Here is a 21,787-nt window from a genome sequence, read left to right as displayed (position 1 = left end):
GAGGGCGGCCCATGGCTCTGCCTTCAGGGCTGCTGTGTGGGACCAAAGCACTGTCCCGGTTGCCTTCAGGGTGTGGGTTCCAAGCAGTGGGTCTTATTTTTGCCAGCTCGAGTACATGCTGCTTCACTGGGCCCAGAGCAGGGCAGGCCTCGGGGACCCACCCATTGTGCAGGGCTCACAGCCAGGGCGGGGCTGGTTCAGACCGCTCTCCTTGTCAGAGGTGGCCAGTGGCACAGCAGCTGTCCAGGGTGCTGCATCTCCCTGGCCAGGTGCGCACACAGGCCTGACGGTGTAGGGTGGGGTGACTCCCTGCATCTGTGCTCATCCCTTCAGCTGTGGACCTGGGTCCTCGGGAACAGCCAGAATTGGGGGTTCTCTTCCCTTTGCCTCTGTTTCTGCCTCGCCCTCCCTCTCCTTCAGTCTTGTCTCTCTCCCTGGGCCTAGGGGACCCAGAAGGACATGCGCTCTCTGCATCCCAAGGGAGGGGCCTCGTGCGGCACTGGTCCTGTCTCTCCCCTCCTGATCTGCTTCAGGGCCCTGCCGGACTCAAGCTCAGGCTGGAGAGAGAGGACAGGAGCTGGGGACCCTGTAGTCACCCACCATGGCCAGTAACCCTGTGCCCAGCAGACCAGGGCCGTGCCTGTGCCTCCCCCTGGGGTTGGGGGTGGGAAGCCGCAGGAGGAAAGGCTGCCCGTCCTGCGGGAGGTCACAGCATCTTGCTGTTCCGTGAGCTCAGCCGGCGAGGTGCTGCAGTGAGGCCGAGTGCGGCCAGCAAGCATCCAGGCAGGAGTCCCAGCCCCGGGGTCTGGCCGTTAAGCAGAAGGGCAGAGTGTGGGGGCCTTTCTCCCCTCCCCCGCCCCCCTCACTCACTCCTGTGCCAGGAGGCCCTGGAGGGACCCTGCTCCTAGACTGTGGCCTAAGTGCTGGAAGGGAGGGGGCTACGGGCCAGGCCTGGTCCCAGACAGACCCTGAGTGGGGGCTTCTGAGCAGCACGGGGGTTTGGATGTCTCCTCTACCCCCCCGCCCCACTCCAACCCATCCCCTGGCTCCCTCGCTCCATGCCTCCCTCCCTGCTGTGAGAGCTTTTTTCTCCTCTCGTGCCGCAGCCTCTGGCCCAGAGGAGTTCGCTGCAGTCGAGGCTGCTGCAGAGACAGGAGAGGGGAATAAAGGAGGTGGGGGAGGGGAGCAGGAGGACCGCCCCAGCTCCCTCTCACCCTGTCTGGGCCACCCCTCTTGGAAGTCCTGTCCTGAGAGTCACCAGAGGCCCTGGCCAACCACTCCCTTGGGGGGGTCTCCCAAGGCAGCCCTCTGGGCCATCCAGGGAGTGACCATGTCTGGGCTACTAGCCCCTGTGTGGAAGTGACCCCTGCCCGCCCTCATCACAGCCATGGGGATGGGCTCTTCTGGAAGGGGGGCTGTCCTCATGGACTGAGGTGCAGCTGTCAGGCCTGGCTGCCGTCCCCCCACCTAGAAGTGCAGGGAGGGGGTCCCAGGTCTGTGGCACCCCAGAACCCAGGCTCTTAACCACTACGCCCTCAGCTTCAGTCTGTCCAAGCCCTCAGCAGTTGGCCTTCCTGTCGGGAGGTGCCCCAGGCATCTCTCTGCCACCCCTGTTCCCCTCTGGCTGGAAGGCTCTCCTTTTTTTTGGCAAGAGGAAGGAGGGAGCTTTCCTATGGACCGTGTGGCTGTCCCTGCTTCGGGGGGCTCCCTGAGGGTTGGAGTGACCATTCCATACCCCTCGCTGAGGCAGCCAGCATCTCCAGGTACACGACAGCTGCCCTGTCTCCTGGCCTGGTGTTTGGGGGGGCGGTGGAGGGGGTTGCTGGCAGCTTGCTCAGCAGGGCCAGTGCCCCTCCCGGCGTCCGCAAGGTGAGCCCAGAGCCGCTGCTGGGCCTCCAGCCTGTGGGCCTGCTCTGTCCTCGGCCCTCTCCCTGTTTTTATTCTTAGCGGTCCCAGAGCCTATTGGTAGAGATTGCAGCCAGCTTTTGTTTTTGTTTTTGCTTTGCTGGGAAAGCCCAAATCTCCCACTGAAGGGAGACAACCGGGAGGGGGTTCTGGTCTAAGATCTGAAGACTGCATGTTCAGCAGCATCTGCAGTGATGGCCACCCCTGTTGCCTCTCCCTTGGGATTGTTTTAAGGATTAAGTAAGATAATGTGCATGGAAATGCTCTACAAATGGAGACTGCTGTTCTCCTTCCAAGTGGGCTGGGAGGGGAAGCAGCAGCGTCTCTCCATCTCTCTGGGCACCAGGTGACTTGTAGGTGACTTGTGTTGGGTTATATAAAGATGGTAATTGATCTCCAATTCTCTCATGTCCATTCTTCACCTAATATTTTCTCTCTCTCACACTTATATATGTACTTAAATTTCCATGTATTGACAGCCTGCATAATGTATCCCTTTCAGTCTCTCTGTGTTTCTGTTCAGTCCTGTTTATATTACAGAATATGAGTCATTCTATTATTAGGCATGTTGTTTCCACTCTTTGCTGTTTTAAATAGTACTTTGTGAGCTTTAAAAAAAATTAAGGTATTCACACACCGTAAAATTTACCCTTTTTTAAAGTGTACTATTCAGTAGTTTTTAATATATTCACACAGTCATGCAACCATTATCTAATTATAGAACACTTATGAGCGTTCTAAGAAGTATTTTATCTTTAAGTGTACTTCTGAAGTGGAATGACTAGCCCAGATGGGTCAACACGACCTTATGGCTGTTTTTACATCTTATTGGACTGTTTATCAGAAAATTCGCAACAGCTGCATTCGTCACTGGTGACATTCCTACACTCTGTCCACATCGGGCCCCCGTCTTCCCTGTTCCTGCTGTTCTGGTGGGTTTGCAGCTACTCTTCTGAGGGTACCTTGCATGGGGTGCTGCCTGGGAGGTTGTGAAGGGGAACATGACCCAGGAGTAGAGTGATGAGTCTCCCATACCTGCAGTCTTGTAACTCGGATGAGTTCAGTGTTTGAACAGTTTAGGAGCCAAGTTGGTCTTTTCTCCCAGTTGTCCAGTCTGGTTGTGCTTTGTTCCAGAGGTCCCCAACCTCTGGGATCTAATGCCTGATGATCTGAGGTGGAGCTAATGTAATAATAATAGAAATAAAACACACAATAAATGTAATGTACTTTTAATCATTCTGAAACCATCTTCCCCCACCCCAGGTCCATGGAAAAATTGTCTTCCATGAAGCTGGTTGGTGGCCCTAGTGGTAAAGGACCCACCTGCCAATGCAGGAGATTTAAGGGATGGGGGTTTGATCCCTGGGTTGGGGAGATCCCTTGGAGTGGGGCACGGCAACCCATTCCAGTATTCTTGCCTGGAAAGTCCCAAGGACAGAGGAGCCTGGTGGGCTATAGTCCATAGGGTCACAAAGAGTCAGACACAACTGAAGCGACTTGGCATGCACATGCATGCTTTATTCTATCCTTGTTCACGTATTTTTAAAAATCAAATTTTTTTTTGGTGTCGGTGGGTCTTCATTGCCGCGCTCCAGCTTTCTCTAGTGGTGAGCAGGGGCTGCTCTTGGTGGTGGTGCGTGGACTTCTTGTTGCAGTGGCTTCTCTTGTTGCGGAGCACAGGCTCTAGGACACGGAAGCTTAGCAGTGTGGCTCTTGGGCTTAGTTGTTCTTCGGCATGTGGGATCTTAGTTTCCCGACCAGGGATTGAACCCATGCCCCTGCATTGGCAGGTGGATTCTTATCCACTGTACCACCAGGGAAGTCCCCCTTGTTCACATACCGGTGGGATTTTACCCCTCAATTTTCAACCTAGGAAAGATACTAGGAGTCATATGTGTCACTTTCAGGAAAAGTCAGTCCACAATAACTGGTGGTAACCAGAAAAAAATCACCTTGTTGGGTGCTGTCAGGAGGACCAGCCCCCACCTGGGCTTTACTGCCCTGCCTTTCCCCCATGAGGTGCCAGCCATGGGCCTGATCACTCCACTTTAACTGGAAAGACAGCTCAGCAGGAAAGGATCCAAGTCCACAAATATATGGGCTGTGCTGAACACATGCTCACTCCCCCTCCCACCCCCAAGCTGGAAATTAAGGAATGAAGGAAGCTCTCTTTTACACAGCGGGTAGTAAACCTAAGAATGCCTCCTCTCCAGGAGTGAGAGCTGATAAAAATAGGAAAAGGGCCACTTAGGGATTTGCTGAGCTAATGACTAGTAAGCAGATAACAGGACTCTTTAAGACTCTGCTGTGTTCTCTCCATCAAAAATTCATCTGCTCTCAAAGCTTTAACTGTCCTCTTTACGCTCCTAAATCTACTCCAATTCATTGATTCCAAGATACACGTTTTTACATATTCGAGCCTCTCTGAAGTTGGGTCTACCATGGATGGGGTGATAGAATTGAATTGGCAGCCTGTTTCCATCTTGTTGTTTCAGTCGCTTAGTTGTGTCCAACTCTTTGTGACCCCATGGATTGTAACTTGCCGGGATCCTCTCTGTCCATGGGATTTCCCAGGCAAGAATATTGGAGTGGGTTGCCATTTCCTTCTCCAGGGGATCACTTGACTCAGGGATAGAACTCTTGTCTCTTGCATTGGCAGGCGGATTCTTTACCACTGAGCCACCTGGGAAGCTAAAACGTGAACTCCTTCAAGCCAGATCTTAGTTTCTGTCTCATTTTTGATTTGATGGAATTTAGTCTATCTCCAGCATTCATTGCCTTTCCAAGCCCTGGTCTTACATATATAATCTCCAGTTACCTCTGAGAGACTGATATTTTCACTGGATGTATATCACCATGTCAGACCCAGCAGATGTAGAACTTAAACCACCACTGCATTGTTCTCATGAAATACTGCCTGCCTTTTCTAATTTTTTTTTGGCCATGGTGGGTCTTGGTTGCTGTGTGAGGCTTTCACTAGTTGCAGTGAGCAGGGGCTTTTCTTCATTGCGTGTGTAGGCTTCTCACCGTAGCGGCTTCTCTTTTTGCAGAGCGTGGGCTCTAAGAGCGAGCAGGCTTCGGTAGTTTCAGGGTGTGGGCTCTGTAGTTGAGACTCGTGGGCTACAGAGAGTAGGCTCAGGAGTTGTGGCACACGGACTTAGTTGCTCCACGGCATGTGGGATCTTCCTGGACCAGGGATCAAACCTGTGTCCCCTGGTGAATTCCTAACCACTGGGCCACCAGGAGAGCCCTCTATCTTCTTCATTTTCAAATAGTGGCTGTTCTCTGAGTTGTCAGTTGTCTCTGACAGACCTTCTCTTGCAGCCCCTGTGATAATAAAAATGCTAGCCAGTGTGTATCAGTGCCTTCTGCATGCCAGGTATTGCTCCACGCCCCATGCACGTGTTAGCTCATTGGTGTTCACAGCAGCCCCACAGAGCAGGCACTGTGGCCAGTCCTCTTTTATATGTGACGTAGAATCACTTGCCCGAGGTCACAGGGCTGAAAGAAGGCACAGCAGGTCCTTGAACCCACGCAGCCTGGTTGCAGAGACTGCAGACCATAACCCTGCACGGCCTTTCGTGGATCCAGCCAGTTGTCATGCAGTTCTCCCTCATCCTCTCAGTGTCTTTATGCTTCACTGTTTGCTGTAGCCCTCGTTACTTCCTTCAGTTGCAGCCAAAGCTGTTCATTGACTTCATTCCCACTGGTCCCCTCTCTGTTCATTTTGCAAATCGTAGATGGCTTAATCTTCTCACAGCACCTCTCTCAGGGTTCCACCTCTAATAAAAAAAGAGTTTTATTGAGAGATAATTCACATATCATTTGTTGTTGTCTAGCCTCTGAGTTGTGTCTGACTCCTTGCAACTCCATGGACGGTAGTCTACCAGGCTCCTCTGTCCATGGGATTCTCCAGGCAAGAATCCTGGAGCGGGTAGCTGTTTCCATCTCAGGGGATCTTCCCAACTCAGGGATCAAACCCAAGTCTTTTGCACTGGCAGGTGGATTCTCTACTGCTGAGCCCCCATCATATAATTCACTTACTTAAGGATAGAGTTCAGTGGGCTTTGGTATAGTCACAGAGCTGTGCATCCATCACTACAATCAGTTGTAGAACATTTTCATCAAAAGAAGCTCTGTATTCCCCCCCATCCCTGATTAGCTGCCACCCTCTAATTGCGCCCCTCGTCCTTCCAGCCCTGGAAACCATAAACTTACTCCCCATCTCTGTGGATTTGCCTATTCCAGACATTTCGTGTAAATAGGATGTACAGTATGTGAGTTTCTGGGTCTGGCTTCTCTCACTGAGCGTAATGTTCTCAAGGTTCATCCACACCTGTGTCAGTGCTTCATTTCTTTTTTTTTTAATTAATTATTTTTAATGGGAGGATAATTGCTTTACAATATTGTGTTCATTTCTGCCATAGATCAACATGAATCAGTCACAAGTATACATATGTCCCCTCCCACTGCCACCCCATGCCAGCCCTCTAGGTCATCACAGAGCACCAGGTTGAACTCCCTCTGTTATACAGCAGATTCCCACTGGCTGTCTTTTTCACATAGGGTGATGTATATGTTTCAGTGCCACCCGCTTCATTTCTTTTTATTGCCAGATAACATTCTGCTGTGTGGATGGATTCACCACATTTTATTTATCCACTTATCAGTTGGTGGACATTTGAGTTCTTCTTTTTGGCTGTCATGAATAAGGCCGCTGTGAACATTTGTGTACAAGTTTTTTGAGAACATATGTTTTCTTTTCTCTCTTGTGTCCACCTGGGATTGGAGCTGCTGGATTGTGCAGTAACTCTGCTTAACTGGTGAGGACGAGGACTTTTAATAGCTCCTCAAGCCCCTCACCCTCCTTTCCAAAGCCCTTTCCATCTGTTCTCGATCTCTGCTCTTGCGAATCACAGACTGGCCGCTTCTGCCGGACTAGCCAGGCTCACCCCCATCCATCATCTGACCTGTGTGTCGGGACGTCCGCCCTCTTGCTTACGCTTCTCACCCCAACCAGGATGTGGCTCAGTGGCAGAGTCGGCCCCCCACAGTTCTTTGAGACGCACAGCAATTTAAAAAATCTGAATTATTTGTACACGTAAGATTGTACTTAATGATCCGGTTTTTCATGTCCTCTGTATAAATGACAAGGTTTGGTCACTGTGGGCCCACATACCTGTGAGGCACTCCCCGCCTGACTGCAGCCGAGGGACACGGCCCTGCCTTCTCCTCCTCACACCTTTCCTGGCCCGTGAGGTGCTGAGCCCCTGGCCCCTTGCGTTGACCCCCAACCCAACCAAAAAGCCCAGCTTGGTTTCCTGCTTCAGCCACCAGCCTCCACTTCTGAAAGCCACCAGAGCCCTGCTGCTCAGCCCATGCCAGGCACCCTGTTCTGCCGTGTGGCTGTTTGGGTGGGAAGTTACAGGGAGCCCGGAAGGTGGTGAGAGTGGCAGGCTCTGGGACCCGCTTTGTTGTGGTTTAGTCGCTAAGTTGTTTGTGACTCTTTGCGACCCCATGGACATAGCCCACCAGGCTCCTCTGTCCATGGGATTTCCCAGGCAAGAATATTGGAGTGGCTTGCCATTTCCTGCTCCGGGGGAATCTTCCTGATCCAGGGATCGAACCTGTGTCTCCTCTATCTCCTGCATTGCAGGTGGATTCTTTATCGCTGAGCCACCAGGGAAGCCCCTGGGGCCAGCTGCCTAGGTTCCAATTTAATTTTTACCCCTTTCCCAGCTGTGCGACCTTGGGCAAGTCGCTTGACTTCTCTGAACCTCAATTTCCTTTCATTGTATTTATTTTTTACATATTGAAATATGTATTTGTTTGGTTGGCTGTGCCAGGTCTTCATTGTGGCAGGATCTTTAGTGCAGCATGTGAACTCTTAGTTGTGGCATTCGGGATCTAGTTCCCCAACCAGGGATGAAACCCGGGCCCTGTGCATTGGAATGTAGAGTCTTAGCCACTGGACCACCAGGGAAGTTCCTCTTTACATTTTAAAATGAGGGTAATAGCAGGACCTCTGTACATGTTGTTACTGTGAGGGGTAAATGGACTGATATACATCCGCCGTTATTGCTATTATCTGTTATCTTTTTCTTGATGTCTTCTCAGTGATATTGTGAGGACTTTGGAGACCAGACCCCCGTGGCGCCAGAAGCTGAGCCTCGGTTTCCCAGCTGGGGGCATTTAGGGTAGTTCAGCGGCAACGGCCGGGCTGGTTGTCCTGTGTGTCCCAGGTTCTGCCTCCTTGACCAGAGCTGCGAACTCACGCTCCACTCCCGAGGACCAGACACCTTCCCAGGAGCCGACTGTGGGTCTCACTTCCTGCCGCATGACCCTGGCGCCACTGCCACGCCTGGCCTGTAGGGCTGAACTCAGGCCAGGTGGTCCCTGCTCACCGTCCAGCTGGCCCGAGGGCAGGTGGGCCAGGCAGGTCTGAACCAGGGGCCTTTTCTTTGTGTTGGTTTGAATTAAGTATTGATCAGATAAAAAAAGAATGATTACACAATGCCAGGTGGCACTAGTGGTGAAGAATCCACCTGCCAACACAGGAGATGCAAGAGACCCGGGTTCAAGCTCTGGGTCAGGAAGATCCCCTGGTGGAGGGCATGGCAACCCACTCCAGAATTCTTGCCTGGAGAATCCCATGGACAGAGGAGCCTGGCGGGCTACAGTCCATGGAATCACAAAGAGTCAGACATGACTGGGCAGGCACGTGCACACACACACACAATCTAGGTAACATATGCAGAACTATCATATAACAGATGCCAGTGAACTTGCCAACCTTGGGTCCCTCCCCTAGTCCCATCCCAGTTCCTCTTCTCCACATTCCAGGTTTTAGGTGGACTTGCCCTATGCTTCTTTATCGTTTCTGTGTGGATCCAGTTGCCTGAAAACGTGCTGTTTAATTTTGAAGAGTCATCATGCTGTGTGTGTGTGTGTGTGTGTGTGTGTTGAGTCTTTCTGTCTCTTTAACCTGCATTCAGGATAATCTGCATGGATCTGTCTTCTAATAACTGACTTTTTTTCCCCCCGACCTTTCGTAATCCGTATAACCTGTCTATGGAATTTCTTATTTCCCCTTGTATTTTTCACTGATTTTAAATTCTGTTTGTCCTGGTCATATTATATTTTCAAAGCAGTTTATGTATTTATATTACATCATCAGCTTTATTTTTCTGAACATGGAACCTCCGAGGTGGATCCCTGGTGGTGTGTGTGTTCAGCTTCCCAACCGCACAGCGTTCTGCGGAGTGACTGCAGCACTGTATCTGATGCTTGAGATGCTGCAGGGAGCAGGCAGATGCAGTCCTAACCTGATGGAGCATCAGGGTGGCAGGAAGAGTGAATAACAGGCAGCACCAAGTTAGTCAGGGGAAGCAGCCAAAGACAGGGCCCTCCAGGAGGGTAGGCCGAGAGTTTGGTAGAATCTTCTAGAAGCCAAGACCTGAAAGACGAGCAGAAGCTGCTGGGTGACAGAGCTGATCCCATGTTACAGGTGACGCGCTCAAACCTTCGATAAACAGCTGCTCTTCCGGTGGTGATGTCACCTTTTTCTGTACATAAGGCTGTGAATTGGCCCGAGTCTCGACAAGTCAGCGGAATGTGAGCTGTGCCTTGTGAGGGGTTGTGGCGTTTGACCACTGGCTTGTATGTATTTGAGTCACTGGTAGTCAGAGGTGGTCCTGAGCCCTGGAGGAGGAAGTGTGACGTGTGTGGTTAACCAGCTCCTGACTGCTCACCCCAGCCCTGGGCCTCTGACTTCTTCCTCTCATGTAGACAGGGATGGTCATGGACCCGCCGTGCCAGAACCTGTGGGTGTAACAGGAGGGGTGCCTGGCGTCTCCACGCTGTGCCAGGCGCAGTGAGCACTGTTGTCACTGCCAAGCTCTGTGGTCGGTGTTCTTTCTATGGGTCACCTTCTTTTACCTTCTCGGTAACCCCATCCACTGGCCACCTGCCATTTCCACCTGTGTGTTTTAAGCTTAAATATACCTGGTTTCCCCTCCATCAACCCCTTCCTCTACCCAGTCCCCTCATCTCAGATAATGTCACCATGCCCGTCTTCTGCTCAGGCCTGAGCAGACACCTTCCCAGGAGCCAACTCCCCCCGCCACCGCCCCGAGTCCTTGAAGCTGGCTTTGGCTTCACCTTTTCACTGGTGCTCGCCCGCATGGGTCAGCTTGCATGCTAAGTTGCTTCAGTCATGTCCAACTCTTTGTGACCCCATGGGTCATAGCCCACCAGGCTCCTCTGTCCATGGGATTCTCCAGGCAAGAATACCAGAGTGCATAGCCATTTCCTTCTCCAGGGGATCTTCCCAACCCAGGGATGGAACCCGCATCTCTACATCTCCTGCATTGGCAGTCAGGTTCTTTACCTCTAGTGCCACATGGGTCAGCGGGTCCAGTCAGTTCTGACTCCAGAAGTGCCATCCACCCTCTCCAGCTACTGCATCCCATCACTTTCGTCCAGGTCCCAGCATCACCCCCCTCCAGGTCCCAGTATCACCTCCCCCCAGGTCCCAGCATCACCCCCCAGGTCCCAGCTTCACCTCCCCCAGGTCCCAGCATCACCCCCCACCAGGTCCCAGCATCACCTCCCTCCGCCCCCGCCGCCTCCACCCCACCCCCGGCCTCTGGGCCGCCACGTGGTCTCCTGCGGTCGCCCCCACCACAGCAGGCCGGGGGGTGTGACTGTGCGGAGGTCTTGCCATCTCCTGCTTCAGCCCCTGCACTGTTTCCCCTGAGCCTGGAGACAAAGCAGCCTTGGCCCCTCATCCTGCAAGCCCCGCCCTCCCAGCCTCGCCCTCCTGCTCCCCTTCTTCTGGCGCCTGGCAGCCAAGCTCGACCAGCCTCAGGCTTTTCCTCTCTTAGCTCCCTTCGTCTTTGCCTGGCTTCTTGCAGGACTGCCCTTGCATGTCTCAGAGCGGACTCCTTATTACCCTCTGTCATGAACTCTGTCTATAATGTCTTTGTTGGCTTTTCCTCCCTCCCATCTTCCCCCCCTCCCCCTGACTATAAGCCGAGGGCAAGGACCTGGCACCTTTGTGGGCTTGGTAGGGGTTGACAGTGAGCCCCCTTTGATGGCAGGATGAGGAGCAGAGACTTGAAAGTCAGGTGACTCACCCAGGGTCACGCACCAGCAGGCTGCCCAGGCCCTCACGGCGATGCCTAGCTTCCCGGGATCAGAGCCTTCCCCAGGCAGAGGCCTGGAGAGGCCCACGGGGTCTGACATCTCCTGGTGGGGTAGGTCTCATTGGCTCAGGGCCACCTGCCCCCTTCCTGCCCTGTTCTGCTCTGGCACTTCAGACTAGGGAGTGTGGCTGTGGGCACAGGAAGCACAGGCAGAGGTCAGCCACGTGCCTGGTCCTTATGACTCCTCCCGCACCCCGCCCCCGCCAGGCCGCACCAGCTTCTACGAGGAGTACGGCGTCATCCGAGACGTCCTGCAGAACCACCTGACGGAGGTCCTCACACTGGTGGCCATGGAGCTGCCCGTCAATGTCAGCAGCCCAGAGTCCGTGCTGCAGCACAAGCTCCAGGCCTTCCAGGCGCTGCGGAGCCTGCAGAGGCACAGTGCTGTGCTGGGCCAGTATCAGGCCTACAGCGGGCAGGTGCGCAGGGAGCTGCAGAAGCCAGACAGCTTCCACAGCCTGACGCCAACCTTCGCAGGTGGGCCCCCAGGACTGGGCACGGGCTGCTGGGCCGCCCCCCCATCCCCAGGTGGAAGCAGTCCTCCCAACACAGACCCCTTCAGGGTGGGTCGGGAGGGGCTGGAAGTGGGATTTTACCAAAGTGCTTGGAGGCGAGTGAGAGATGCCCCTGCCTCCCTGGCCTTCTGCCAGCCTAAAGCAGCAGGTCACCTGCTGGCTCCCTCTGGACAGAGGGACAGACACCTCAGTGGTGATCTCTGTTCAGTCCATGGATGTTTCCAGGGCTCGCCCAGCTGGGCTCAGACCTGGCTCTGCCCTGGAGGAGCTTATCCAGCCCCCAGAGAGGCTGCAGGCCGGGGACACACCTGGCTGGCACGCAGCACGCCAGGCAGGCAGGTGCCCACTGGGGCACTTGCACAGGCTTAGAGCTTTCTGGGGATGGCCTGCTCCCTAACACTGACATCACAACCCCCAGCACCAGAGCAGCAGCTGCTGGTCGGGCGCTGATCACGTGCCAGCACTGTATGCACGTCATCTCATTTAATCCTCCCGTGCAAACACATCAGGGAGGTGTCGGTGTCATCCTCACTTAAAGGTGAACAGCTGTGAGGCTCTGCGAGGTTGCTAGAAACTTGGCCAAGGTCACGCAGAGATAGGCCGTGGGAAAACCAGGTTTGCAGCTCAGTCTGGAGGGCGCTCTGCGTCTGACTCTCACCGCCATGGCCCCCTGCAGGCCTCCTCAGCTGCACAGCGGTTCCCTGCAAGCCTGTAGCTGAGATGCCTGGCTCCCCCTCTCCTTCCCCTGCACCCCCCATATCTGACAGCCTCAGCACATCCTCAGTGCTCTACAGACAGGAAGGAAGCACCTTTCCCTAGGAATACCTCCCCCCACCCCCATTTAGCATCAGTGCCACCTTGCAACCCCACCCCTGCTCCATGAGACTTCTCGCAGAATCTCCCAATTGGAGCCCCTCAGCCTAGCTCCCCTTAGGGGACAATGGCGCTGAGAGGCCCCTCAAGGGCGATGGGTGTCTGAGGTGGCCCATGAGGCTGCTTTTTGAGCACCGACTGGGAAGAGAAGATAATAGAAGAGGTGAGAGGTGGGGGTGAGGCTAGCATAGCAAGGCCAGAGGTTCCCAGAGGAGAAATCAGAGAAAAGGAGGGTGGCCAGCAGGAACGAAAGAGGGGAAGGTGAGCCGGCCGGGAGGTCCCGGGTCCTGTGCTGGAGCGTCACCCCTGCGGTCCCCCTGTCACCCACCCCAGGCATCCTCGTTCACATAGACAACCTCCGCTGGGAGGGTGTCCCGTTCATCCTGATGTCGGGCAAAGCCTTGGACGAGAGAGTGAGCTACGTGCGGATCTTGTTCAAGAACCAGGCGTTCTGCGTCCAGAGCGAGAAGCATTGGGTCGCTGCCCAGAGCCGCTGCCTGCCCCGGCAGATCATCTTCTACATCGGCCATGGCGAGCTGGGCAGCCCTGCCGTGCTGGTCAGCAGGAACCTCTTCCAGCCGGCCCTGCCCTCCGCCAGCTGGAAGGAAGTGGAGGGCCGGCCCGGGCTGCACCTCTTCGGTCTCCCACTCTCTGATTACTATGCCTACAGCCCTGTGCGGGAGCAGGACGCCTACTCCTTGCTCATCTCTCACATCTTCCACTGCCGGAAGGACTCCTTTGTCACCACGGAGAACCTGCTGGCCTCCTGGGTCTTCTGGACGCCCTTGCTGGACAGCCTGGCCCACGAGGTCCCACGCTTCTACCCAGGAGGAGCAGAGAACGGACAGCTGTTGGACTTTGAGTTCAGCGGCGGCCACCTGTCCTTCTCCCAGCCACTGCCGGAGCAGCTGGTGCCGGGGCCGGACTCTGCTCCGCTGCCCAGTGACTTCCAGGTCCTCAGGGCCAAGTACCGAGAGAGCCCGCTGATCTCGGCCTGGCCCGAGGAGCTGATCGCCAGGCTGGCGGGTGACATCGAGGCCGCTGCTGTGCGGGCTGTGCGGCGCTTTGGCAAGTTCCACCTGGCTCTCTCGGGTGGCTCGAGCCCGGTGGCCCTGTTCCAGCAGCTGGCCACAGGGCACTACAGCTTCCCCTGGGCCCACACGCACCTGTGGCTGGTGGACGAGCGCTGCGTGCCTCTCTGGGACCCCGAGTCCAACTTCCAGGGCCTGCAGACGCACCTGCTGCAGCACGTGCGGGTCCCCCACTACAACGTCCACCCCATGCCCGTGCACCGGCGCCAGCGGCTCTGTGCCGAGGAGGACCAGGGCGCCCAGGCCTATGCCGAGGAGATCTCTGCCCTTGTGACCAACGGCAGCTTCGACCTGGTGCTGCTGGGCATGGGAACTGACGGGCACACGGCCTCCCTCTTCCCGCAGTCGCCCGCCGGCCTGGACGGCGAGCAGCTGGTAGTGCTGACCACGAGCCCCTCCAGCCCGCACCGGCGCATGAGCCTCAGCCTGCCCCTCATCAACCGTGCCCGGAAGGTGGCCGTGCTGGTCATGGGCAGGATGAAGCGTGAAATTGCCATGCTGGTCAGCCGCGTGGGCCATGACCCCAAGAAGTGGCCCATCTCGGGTGTCCTGCCGGACTCTGGCCAGCTCGTGTGGTACATGGATTATGATGCGTTTCTGGGGTGATGGAACCTTGGCCCTTTGCTCACCCCTGTGCTTCCCTTCATTCGCCCTCTCTCTACCCTCTCAGTCCTGCCCCCTGCCCATGCGTGCCTTCCTCTCTGGAATCTGACACCTCAGGGTCAGGCCCTCAGCAGGGAAGGACAAGACACCGTCCCAATCCTGTGACAGTCCCCGTCTAGTGGTGGCGGGTTCCCATGGAACAAGGAAGAGATGGCAGCTCTGCTCTCGAAGATCCAAGTCGGGAGAAATGTCCACTTTAAGAAAAAACCTGCAGCAGTTACATGTGGGCATCCACCAGCGCAAACAGGACCGTCTGAAAGCTCCCCGCCAGAGCAGGAGTGCAGTCGGGGGGTGGTTAACCAGGAGGTACCTGTGGGCCAGGAGCCTTGGACTGCCTCCAGCAGAAAAGCAGCGTGTGGATGCTGGAGCCTAGGTGCCCACCTGGAGCCACGAGTGCCTGCTAGGACCTGCCGCCTCCTCCTCCGTCCTTTTTTTCTCCAGCCTCCAGCTCAGCCTGCTGTCCTGTCCCCTCCAGGGCCACCTCCACCTGCTCTGCATCTCAGGTCCCGTCTTCCTAGACCTCCACCAGGGAGGTCTTCCCACCCACTCTGCTTCTTTGCTGTCCCTTAGACACCCTAGCAACAAACTCTAGGATGTGGAACGGATCCAGGAATCTTGCGACTGTGCTGTGGGGCTCCTTTTCTCAGTAGGTGGACTTTACCAATGACAGGAGGCACAGGTTCCCCGGCTCCATCAGGGAGGAGCCCTGCTCCAGGCATGTGCCACTGTCTCCAGCCTCGGCCCCGCTGGAGCCTGTCTTGTGGGGGGCGGGCGCCGATAGCGTGGACCTGCCACCACAGCCAGACAGCTGTGCGTAAAACACTGAAACACACTGGACAGAGTTGGTCAGACCATTCCTGGGATCCACACTGAAGAAGATCCTTTTGTCTCAGGGGACTTCCCCAGTGAGTGTTTCTGCTCTCAGCGTCCCCTCTTGTTTTACCTGAAAAGATCCAGTTAAATCTTTCTCTTTTGGTAACATCTGGGGGGAGTGAGATGTGATATCAGGGCACCCAGACCATCCAGGGGCTCTGACCCTCACCCAGCTGGAGCCAGGCCTCCCTGGCAGGGCGGCTGCAGCCCACGTCAGCAGTGGCAGTCCACCGCCGTCCCAGGGCCTTCGCTGGTTGTCAGTGCCGAGAAAGGGCAACTGCTGCCCACCCTCTCACACTACCTCGTGGAGGCAATGGCCTCTTGTGTGCCAGCCCCTCCTGCCACCGCTCACCTCACCACTAACACAACACTGAGGACTTGGGGGAGGCGGTCCCGGTCAAGCTTCTCATTTAGAGTAAACGGGTGCTCCTGAGAAGCCCTGGGCCAATAACAGCTGTTTCTCTGAAACCCCCAAGTGGTGGGAGGCATCTACAAAATTCTTTTATAAAAAAGTGAAAATTCTCAAAACGCTTAATTTCAGCTTTCTGCAGAGCCCAAGTTACATCAGTGAAGGATAAAGCAGGGTTTTGTGTGGAACAGCTTCCCCATCTTATAGGCACAGTTTGTATCAGATCAGGCAGATACAAAGTGTCAAGGTCACACCAAGGGCTTTCCTGGACAAGAAGGAGCATCATGAAATGTGTCTTTCAACTTTTGATTGTTTGCACTTTCTTCAAGGCCATTTACACTTCTTCAAGAATTTACAAGAATTCTTGCTTTGGAGATGTTTGCCCGTGAGGTGGGCGCTGGCCGGGGGCCCTGCACATAAAGGTACCCATTAACATTTGGCTTCCCCCAGCCTCCAAAGACCCCATCCAGACAGGACATCAGTATTAATGCCCAGAAGACTCACCTTGGCCGATCAGAGCACATTTTCCAGGTGGGAAAGTTTCCTCCCTTTCTGAAAATCAGCGTTTTTAGCTTTGAGGCTTCTGATGGGAGTGGACTTTGGGAGTGGACACGTGGCTGCAGGTGTCACATCTGGCCACATGGGGGCGCCCTCAGACCACCCCTACAAAGATGCTCCTCTCTCCCGGCCCCAGGCTCCTGAGCCTCCCTGGATCCGTAGCACTGAGGACCCCCCTTTCCCTCCCCCTCCCCAATCTGTTCCTTAGGAACTTCTTCTGTGAGAAAGAAAGGGACCTGCTCGTGCCCAAGTGTCACTGCAGGATAAGGGGCCAGCAAACTTCTGATGTCACCATTTCTGAGTAACAGCGAGTTACCACGGGCCTGAGCCAGGCATGTCCTGTTCTGAGAGGAGCACCTTGCCTCAAAATGCACCTTCATCTTTGGAGAGCATGTGTAGGGGCCAGGCGGGGGCAGGAAGTGCCAGGGTTTCCTTCCCAGAATCAAGTGCTCTGGGTTTTTTTTGTTGTTGTTGTTTTTTAATTGGGGTACAGTTGCTTTATAATGTTAGTTTCTGCTGTATGACAAAATGAATCAGCTCTTTGTACACACATATCCCCTCCCTCTTGTGCTGCTTCCCTGGTGGCTCGGTGGTAAAGAATCCACCAGTCAATATGGGAGATGTGGGTTCGATACCTGGGTCAGGAAGATCTTCTGGAGAAGGAAATGGCAACCCACTCCAGTATTCTTGCCTGGAGAATTCCATGGACAGGGAGCCTGGCAGGCTACGGTCCATGGGGTTGCAGAGAGCATGCACGCATGCGCCTCCCTCTTGAACCTCCCTCGCAGCTCCCCGCCCCCCCCCCCCACCATCCCACCATCTAGGAAGCGCTGTCATAAAGTTACACCAGCGTAGTCCACTGGGAGCCCTTTGTCATATTCCTGCTTCCTCCAGCTCCCCTTCCCCTTTTCTCTCTCCTATCCTGTGCTGGTGGTTTTCAGACTTTCTGGGTCATGATCCACAGCAAGAAACACACTTTACATCATGAGTCAGCGCTCAGACTCATGCATGAATCTGCATCTCAAGCAAAAGTTCCATAAATGAATTCCCATCCTGAGAATTCTGGATACCTTCTTTAAAAAAAAAAATTTTTTTTTTTAATACTGCTTATAATTCACTAAATCAAGCTGATCCATAGTTTGAAACACGCTGCTCTAATCTGACTTTACCCTGTTGTATAAACCGAGGTCCCAAGGGTTGGAAGGGAGCACGGACACCCAGCTCACACACGGATGCTCATGAGCACTCTGGAACTGGTACCCAGGCTTCCTGTTCCTGCAGCTTCATGCATCAGGCTGGGCTCAGCTGATATTGCTACAGCCTCTGTGGTGGGATGCTCACTGCTCCCATCACGAGGGAGGGGAGGAGTGGGTGATGGAAGACACATCAATCAGAGCCCCAGGGCTTCTGGAAGCGGCGATGATGTGTCCTATACAGAGGGGTGATGGGTTCTATACAGAGGGTGGCAGGCTCAGTACTAAACATTTTCTGCTGTATGGTCTTGTTTAATCTTTACAATAACCCCGTGAGGAGGTGGAGGGATCCTGATTGACCGATGATTTTGAAGTTGAAACTGGAGTTGTATAATGACAACAGGCCAGTTCTAAATTGGATGTGGGCCGCAGAGTTGTAGACATGTGCTCCCAGCCATCCTGCGGTACCACCTCCTTCCCAGGGAGCCCAGCGCGGCTCCCAGAGTTTCCCAGACGGAGCCCAGGCAGCTGGAGTGGCCCTGCAGGCCTGTGAAAGGAGGCCAGCCCCTCCTCTTGGAGGCCGGCTCACATCCTCCTCTCCAAAGCAGGTTTATCACCAATTGCTGCAGGGAGAGATTTAGGGACTTTCCCAGCTGCTATAAGCTAGATTCTGATGTTGCTCCTGGAGCAAAGCTTCCTGCCAACCGCAAGTTAGGACAGTCCTGTCCTCCTGCCCCACTTCTCGTTCCTCTGCCGACAGTGCTTTCTTCCCAGTCCCGGGCCTCCTGGGGACCAGCACACCCCGGGCTCTGCCAGCGGGCGGGATTTCAGAACACTCCCTTGGGGGCTCTTGTTCCAGAGCTTGCAGGCCCAGTCTCCCCGGTCTGGGACCTTCCTCCTCCCCATTTGTGTAGAGAACCAGACAGTGTGGCTGAGAAGGGAGGGAGACGCTTCCGCAGAAACTTAAGGGGCGGTTTCCTACAAGTCAGTTTTCAGAAACAGATTTTTTTTTCTTGACAAAAATACACACAGTCGTACAGAAGCAGCCTCTGCATCAGCTTTACCAGCTCTATTTTTATCTTAAGCAGACGGGGACCCACGGACCTCAGTCCACGCCGGGCAGTGTGTCTGTGTCTGAGAATGAACAAGCCACAGGAAAGGCCAGTGGTGACAGAAGAGTGAGGGGGCCGTGGTGGCAGGTCCCCGAGCTTGGTGCCTGCCCGCCCCACAAAAGAAACTCAGCGGGGCCGAGGCTTGAGAGGCGGCTGTGTCTCGCGGTGGCCGCCTGTGTGGCCCAGTAGGGGCCATCCGCGCCCCCTCTTATCGATTCGCTGAACTGAAGAGCATCCTTCTCCCAGCCCTCCCACCTCCCCTCTGGAAACCTCCCACTTCCCCTCAAGGCTGCAGCTGTGCCGTGGCAGTCGAGATTCCCATGAGGAAGAGGGTGGGTCCTCCAGCCTCATCCCTGTTTGGCAGCTAGTCTGTGCCCAGGGACAGCATCAGGAGGGATCTGCAGTGAGGTCAGCTCTCAAGGAGGCCCCGAGTGTTTTGACTGAGGTCATGGATTCATTCCTCCAAGAACCTCACCTGTCCCCCCACTGTGCCCCACTGATGGGCCTGCGTTGACCTATAGGCGTCAGCCTGCCAGTCCAGAGTCCATCTTCCCTTGCTCACTTGGAGGTTGGAGCTGGGCACCAGCGTGTCCTCTGTGGTCCATCTTCCCTTGCTCACTGGAGATTGGAGCTGGGCACCAGCGTGTCCTCTGTGGTCCTTTGCTGCACACTGTGTTTCCTCCACGTGAGATGAAAATCCCGCTTCCTGCTCTTCCTGCTCTAGAGGCCTTACCAGTGCCAGGCATCTTCACCAGAGGAAGCCCATGGGGACCCACACCAGCCTGTGTTCTTGGAAGATGTGCATCTTCCAGGGCATCCCGGGACCCCTGTCCAGAGGTTCAGGCTTCTGGCCTCTGGCTGTCAGCACTCCAGGTGGGGCCAGAGTAAGGAACTCTTAAGGATTCCTCAGCTCATTGCAAAGCAAGGTGCACACTCACGAACACTGTCAGCACAAGAGAAAAGTAGCCTGAGACTAGAGGAGGCACTTCTGACCTTACAGCGAGCTGGAGGAGTTGGGGGGAATGATCCCTTTGATGAACTGTCCTCTCCAGCCAACTTTCAGGAGCCCATCTCTTTTGTAAAGCAGACGCCAGTGCTGTAACTGCATGGGACCCATAGATGGGGAGGGGCGGAGATCTCAATTAAGTATGCTGCTTTTATTCTTGGTGGTTCTTTATTCGTGATAGTCTTTCCCTTGCTCTCAGGTGTTCTAAAGGAAATCTCTGCATCTTTTCTGTCCCTCTGGCATGGGAAGGGATAAATACATTTCCATTCACTGAAAGTCACATGGAATATGGTTGAGCGACTGGTAGCTTTAGAAACAGAAGTGTAAACAGAACTACGTATGTTCATCAGTTTGGGTCCTTAGCTGTACCCCACGGACGTCTAGAAAGGTCGTTATAAGTGGTGTGAGGTACTTGCGTATAAGAGGAAGGACCCTGGAGAAGCTGGTAGTCAAGGCTGAAGGTGCATCTCTGAGACACGACCTGCACAGTCTGCCCCACCCCTCCTTGGTTTGGAAGGACGGGGTGAGAGCAGGCATCACGGGGCCTCCGCCGGCTCCAACAGCCACCGCTTCCCGAGCCCGAGTGAAGGTTTCCAGACTTCTTGGTGCTGTGTTTAGCAGCTGTTGCCAGGAAGAGCCCTGGATGGGGCTCCCCCTGGATGGGGGGTGTGGGCTCTGAAATCATGGTGTGTTGCAATCTGGGTTATGTCCATGCATTCTGTCCCGTGCAGAGAAACAGAAATCCAAACAGGATTTCTGTTGGGAGGGAAGAGAGACAAGCAAGCTGTTAGGTTGGAGGGACTGTCTGTTCCCCCAGGTGGTGGAAGACCATGACCATGACCCCACCTCTGCCCCCCCCACCCCCCACCCCGGCCAATGGTGTGAACATGCCACACCTTTCTGCAGAAAGAGCAACTGCTCCTGGCTTTTATGGAAACACTGGACACTTAACGATGCCTCTGACAATGAGACATATTCAGATCAGAGTTTTTAAAATGCCTTTTTTGTATGTCAAATGTACCATCTATTTTTTAAACAATAAAATTGTTTCCCCCAAATCCCTGCCCTTTATTTTTTCTGGGAGACGGAGTGTGATGGGCCGTGTGTGTGCTCAGAGGGGGTATGGCGAGGCAGACCCAGTTACCCCACACCTATCACAGGTGGATCTGAGCAGCCAGCCAGTCCCCACTTGCCTGAGGGTCCCTTGGGCTCCTGGGAGAGACAGTGAGGGGCAAGACAACTGGGTTTCCTAAGTTCATAAGCAGCCTGAGGGACGTCATCTTCCCATCAGCCTACCTGGCAGATCACTCTTGGAGCAGGCCTCGCCTGGAGGGCATTCACTGTGATGTCTGAGGTGGGTGTTGGTCGGGGCACCTTTGGAAGCATCAGTATTTTGGTAAAGTAATGCATACTCATTATAAGTGAATTCATACATTGCCAAAAAGTACACAAATGAATGTTAAATCACTGCAGTCCAGTCCCCTCCACTGCAGAAGTGTTAGCAGAGCAATATTAGCAGAGGTGACCCGAAGCTCACGTCCTCACTGAGCCTCTGCTCATCGTGTTCTTGACCCTTCCATCTGCCCTTTATTTGGGAGGTCCACTGTCCACCCCTCTTCAAGTTCCTCTTTCTCATCCGCGTCCTCTTCACTAGCAGACTTCTCAGTAGCCTTCCAGTCACTTCTAGCCCCACATTCTGTTATAAGTGGTCTCCAAGGTCACCTCTGATCCACTGGACACAGCCACACCTCAAGGTGGCTGCCACACACCGCTAAGAGTCCACTTCCACAGCATTGGCCACCACAGCCCGGGCAGGAGACCTCATTTCACTGACGGTCAAGAGGTAACTGTCGTCAAGACCTGTCGGCTACCACCAAATCGGGGGGCCAGGACAGAGTCTGGGGTCGGGGGACCTGGCTGGGGTTGGGGGACCTGGCTTTCACTGCTGTCTCCTCATCTTCCTTGATTCTCTTTGTGATTGTCATTACTGCTGCTGCTGCTAAGTCGCTGCAGTCGTGTCTGACTCTGTGCAACCCCACAGATGGCAGCCCATCAGGATCCCCCGTCCCTCATTACTGGGGGGACCCCAAAGCTGAGGTCTGTCCCCATTCTCACTTCCAATCGAGAGGGGAGGCACATTGGAAAAACTGAATTTTCTCATTTGGATTTTCATTTATGTATAAAAAAGACACCATTAAGGGACTTCCCTGTGGGTCCAGGGGTTACGACTCCTTGCTTCCCACTGCAAGGGGCACAAATTCCATCCCTGGTCAGAGAACTAAGATCCTGCATGTTGCACAGCATGGCCAAAAAAGTGAAAAACAGGAAGTTGTCTGCAGTGCCTGCCACCCCACCTAGTAGTTTTCATGTTCAGCAACCTCCC

At 54.6% G+C, this 21,787-nt stretch overlaps 1 protein-coding gene across 4 annotated transcripts in view; it reads left to right on the top strand.

Moving 5' to 3' along the window:
* Positions 1 to 21,787, top strand: part of LOC133227823 (SPRY domain-containing SOCS box protein 1) — a 134,493-nt gene that overhangs the window by 18,852 nt on the left and 93,854 nt on the right. For 2 of the 4 annotated variants that reach the window (XM_061382825.1, XM_061382824.1), the window contains exons 4-5: positions 11,319 to 11,588; positions 12,833 to 18,996. The exons of 1 other annotated variant lie outside the window; for it this stretch is intronic. In XM_061382825.1, coding sequence (XP_061238809.1) covers positions 11,319 to 11,588; positions 12,833 to 14,196 — 1,634 coding nt within the window. In that variant the 3' untranslated portion in view covers positions 14,197 to 18,996. Of the gene's footprint in view, positions 1 to 11,318; positions 11,589 to 12,832; positions 18,997 to 21,787 lie in introns of those variants that run through there. One more of the 4 variants, XM_061382826.1, reaches the window with a different exon arrangement.

Source organism: Bos javanicus, chromosome 16 (genome assembly GCF_032452875.1).
Source record: "Bos javanicus breed banteng chromosome 16, ARS-OSU_banteng_1.0, whole genome shotgun sequence".
In the NCBI taxonomy this organism is placed as follows: Eukaryota; Metazoa; Chordata; class Mammalia; order Artiodactyla; family Bovidae; genus Bos; species Bos javanicus.
Note: the sequence above shows the minus strand (reverse complement) of the source record. Positions and strands in the feature narration are given on the sequence as shown.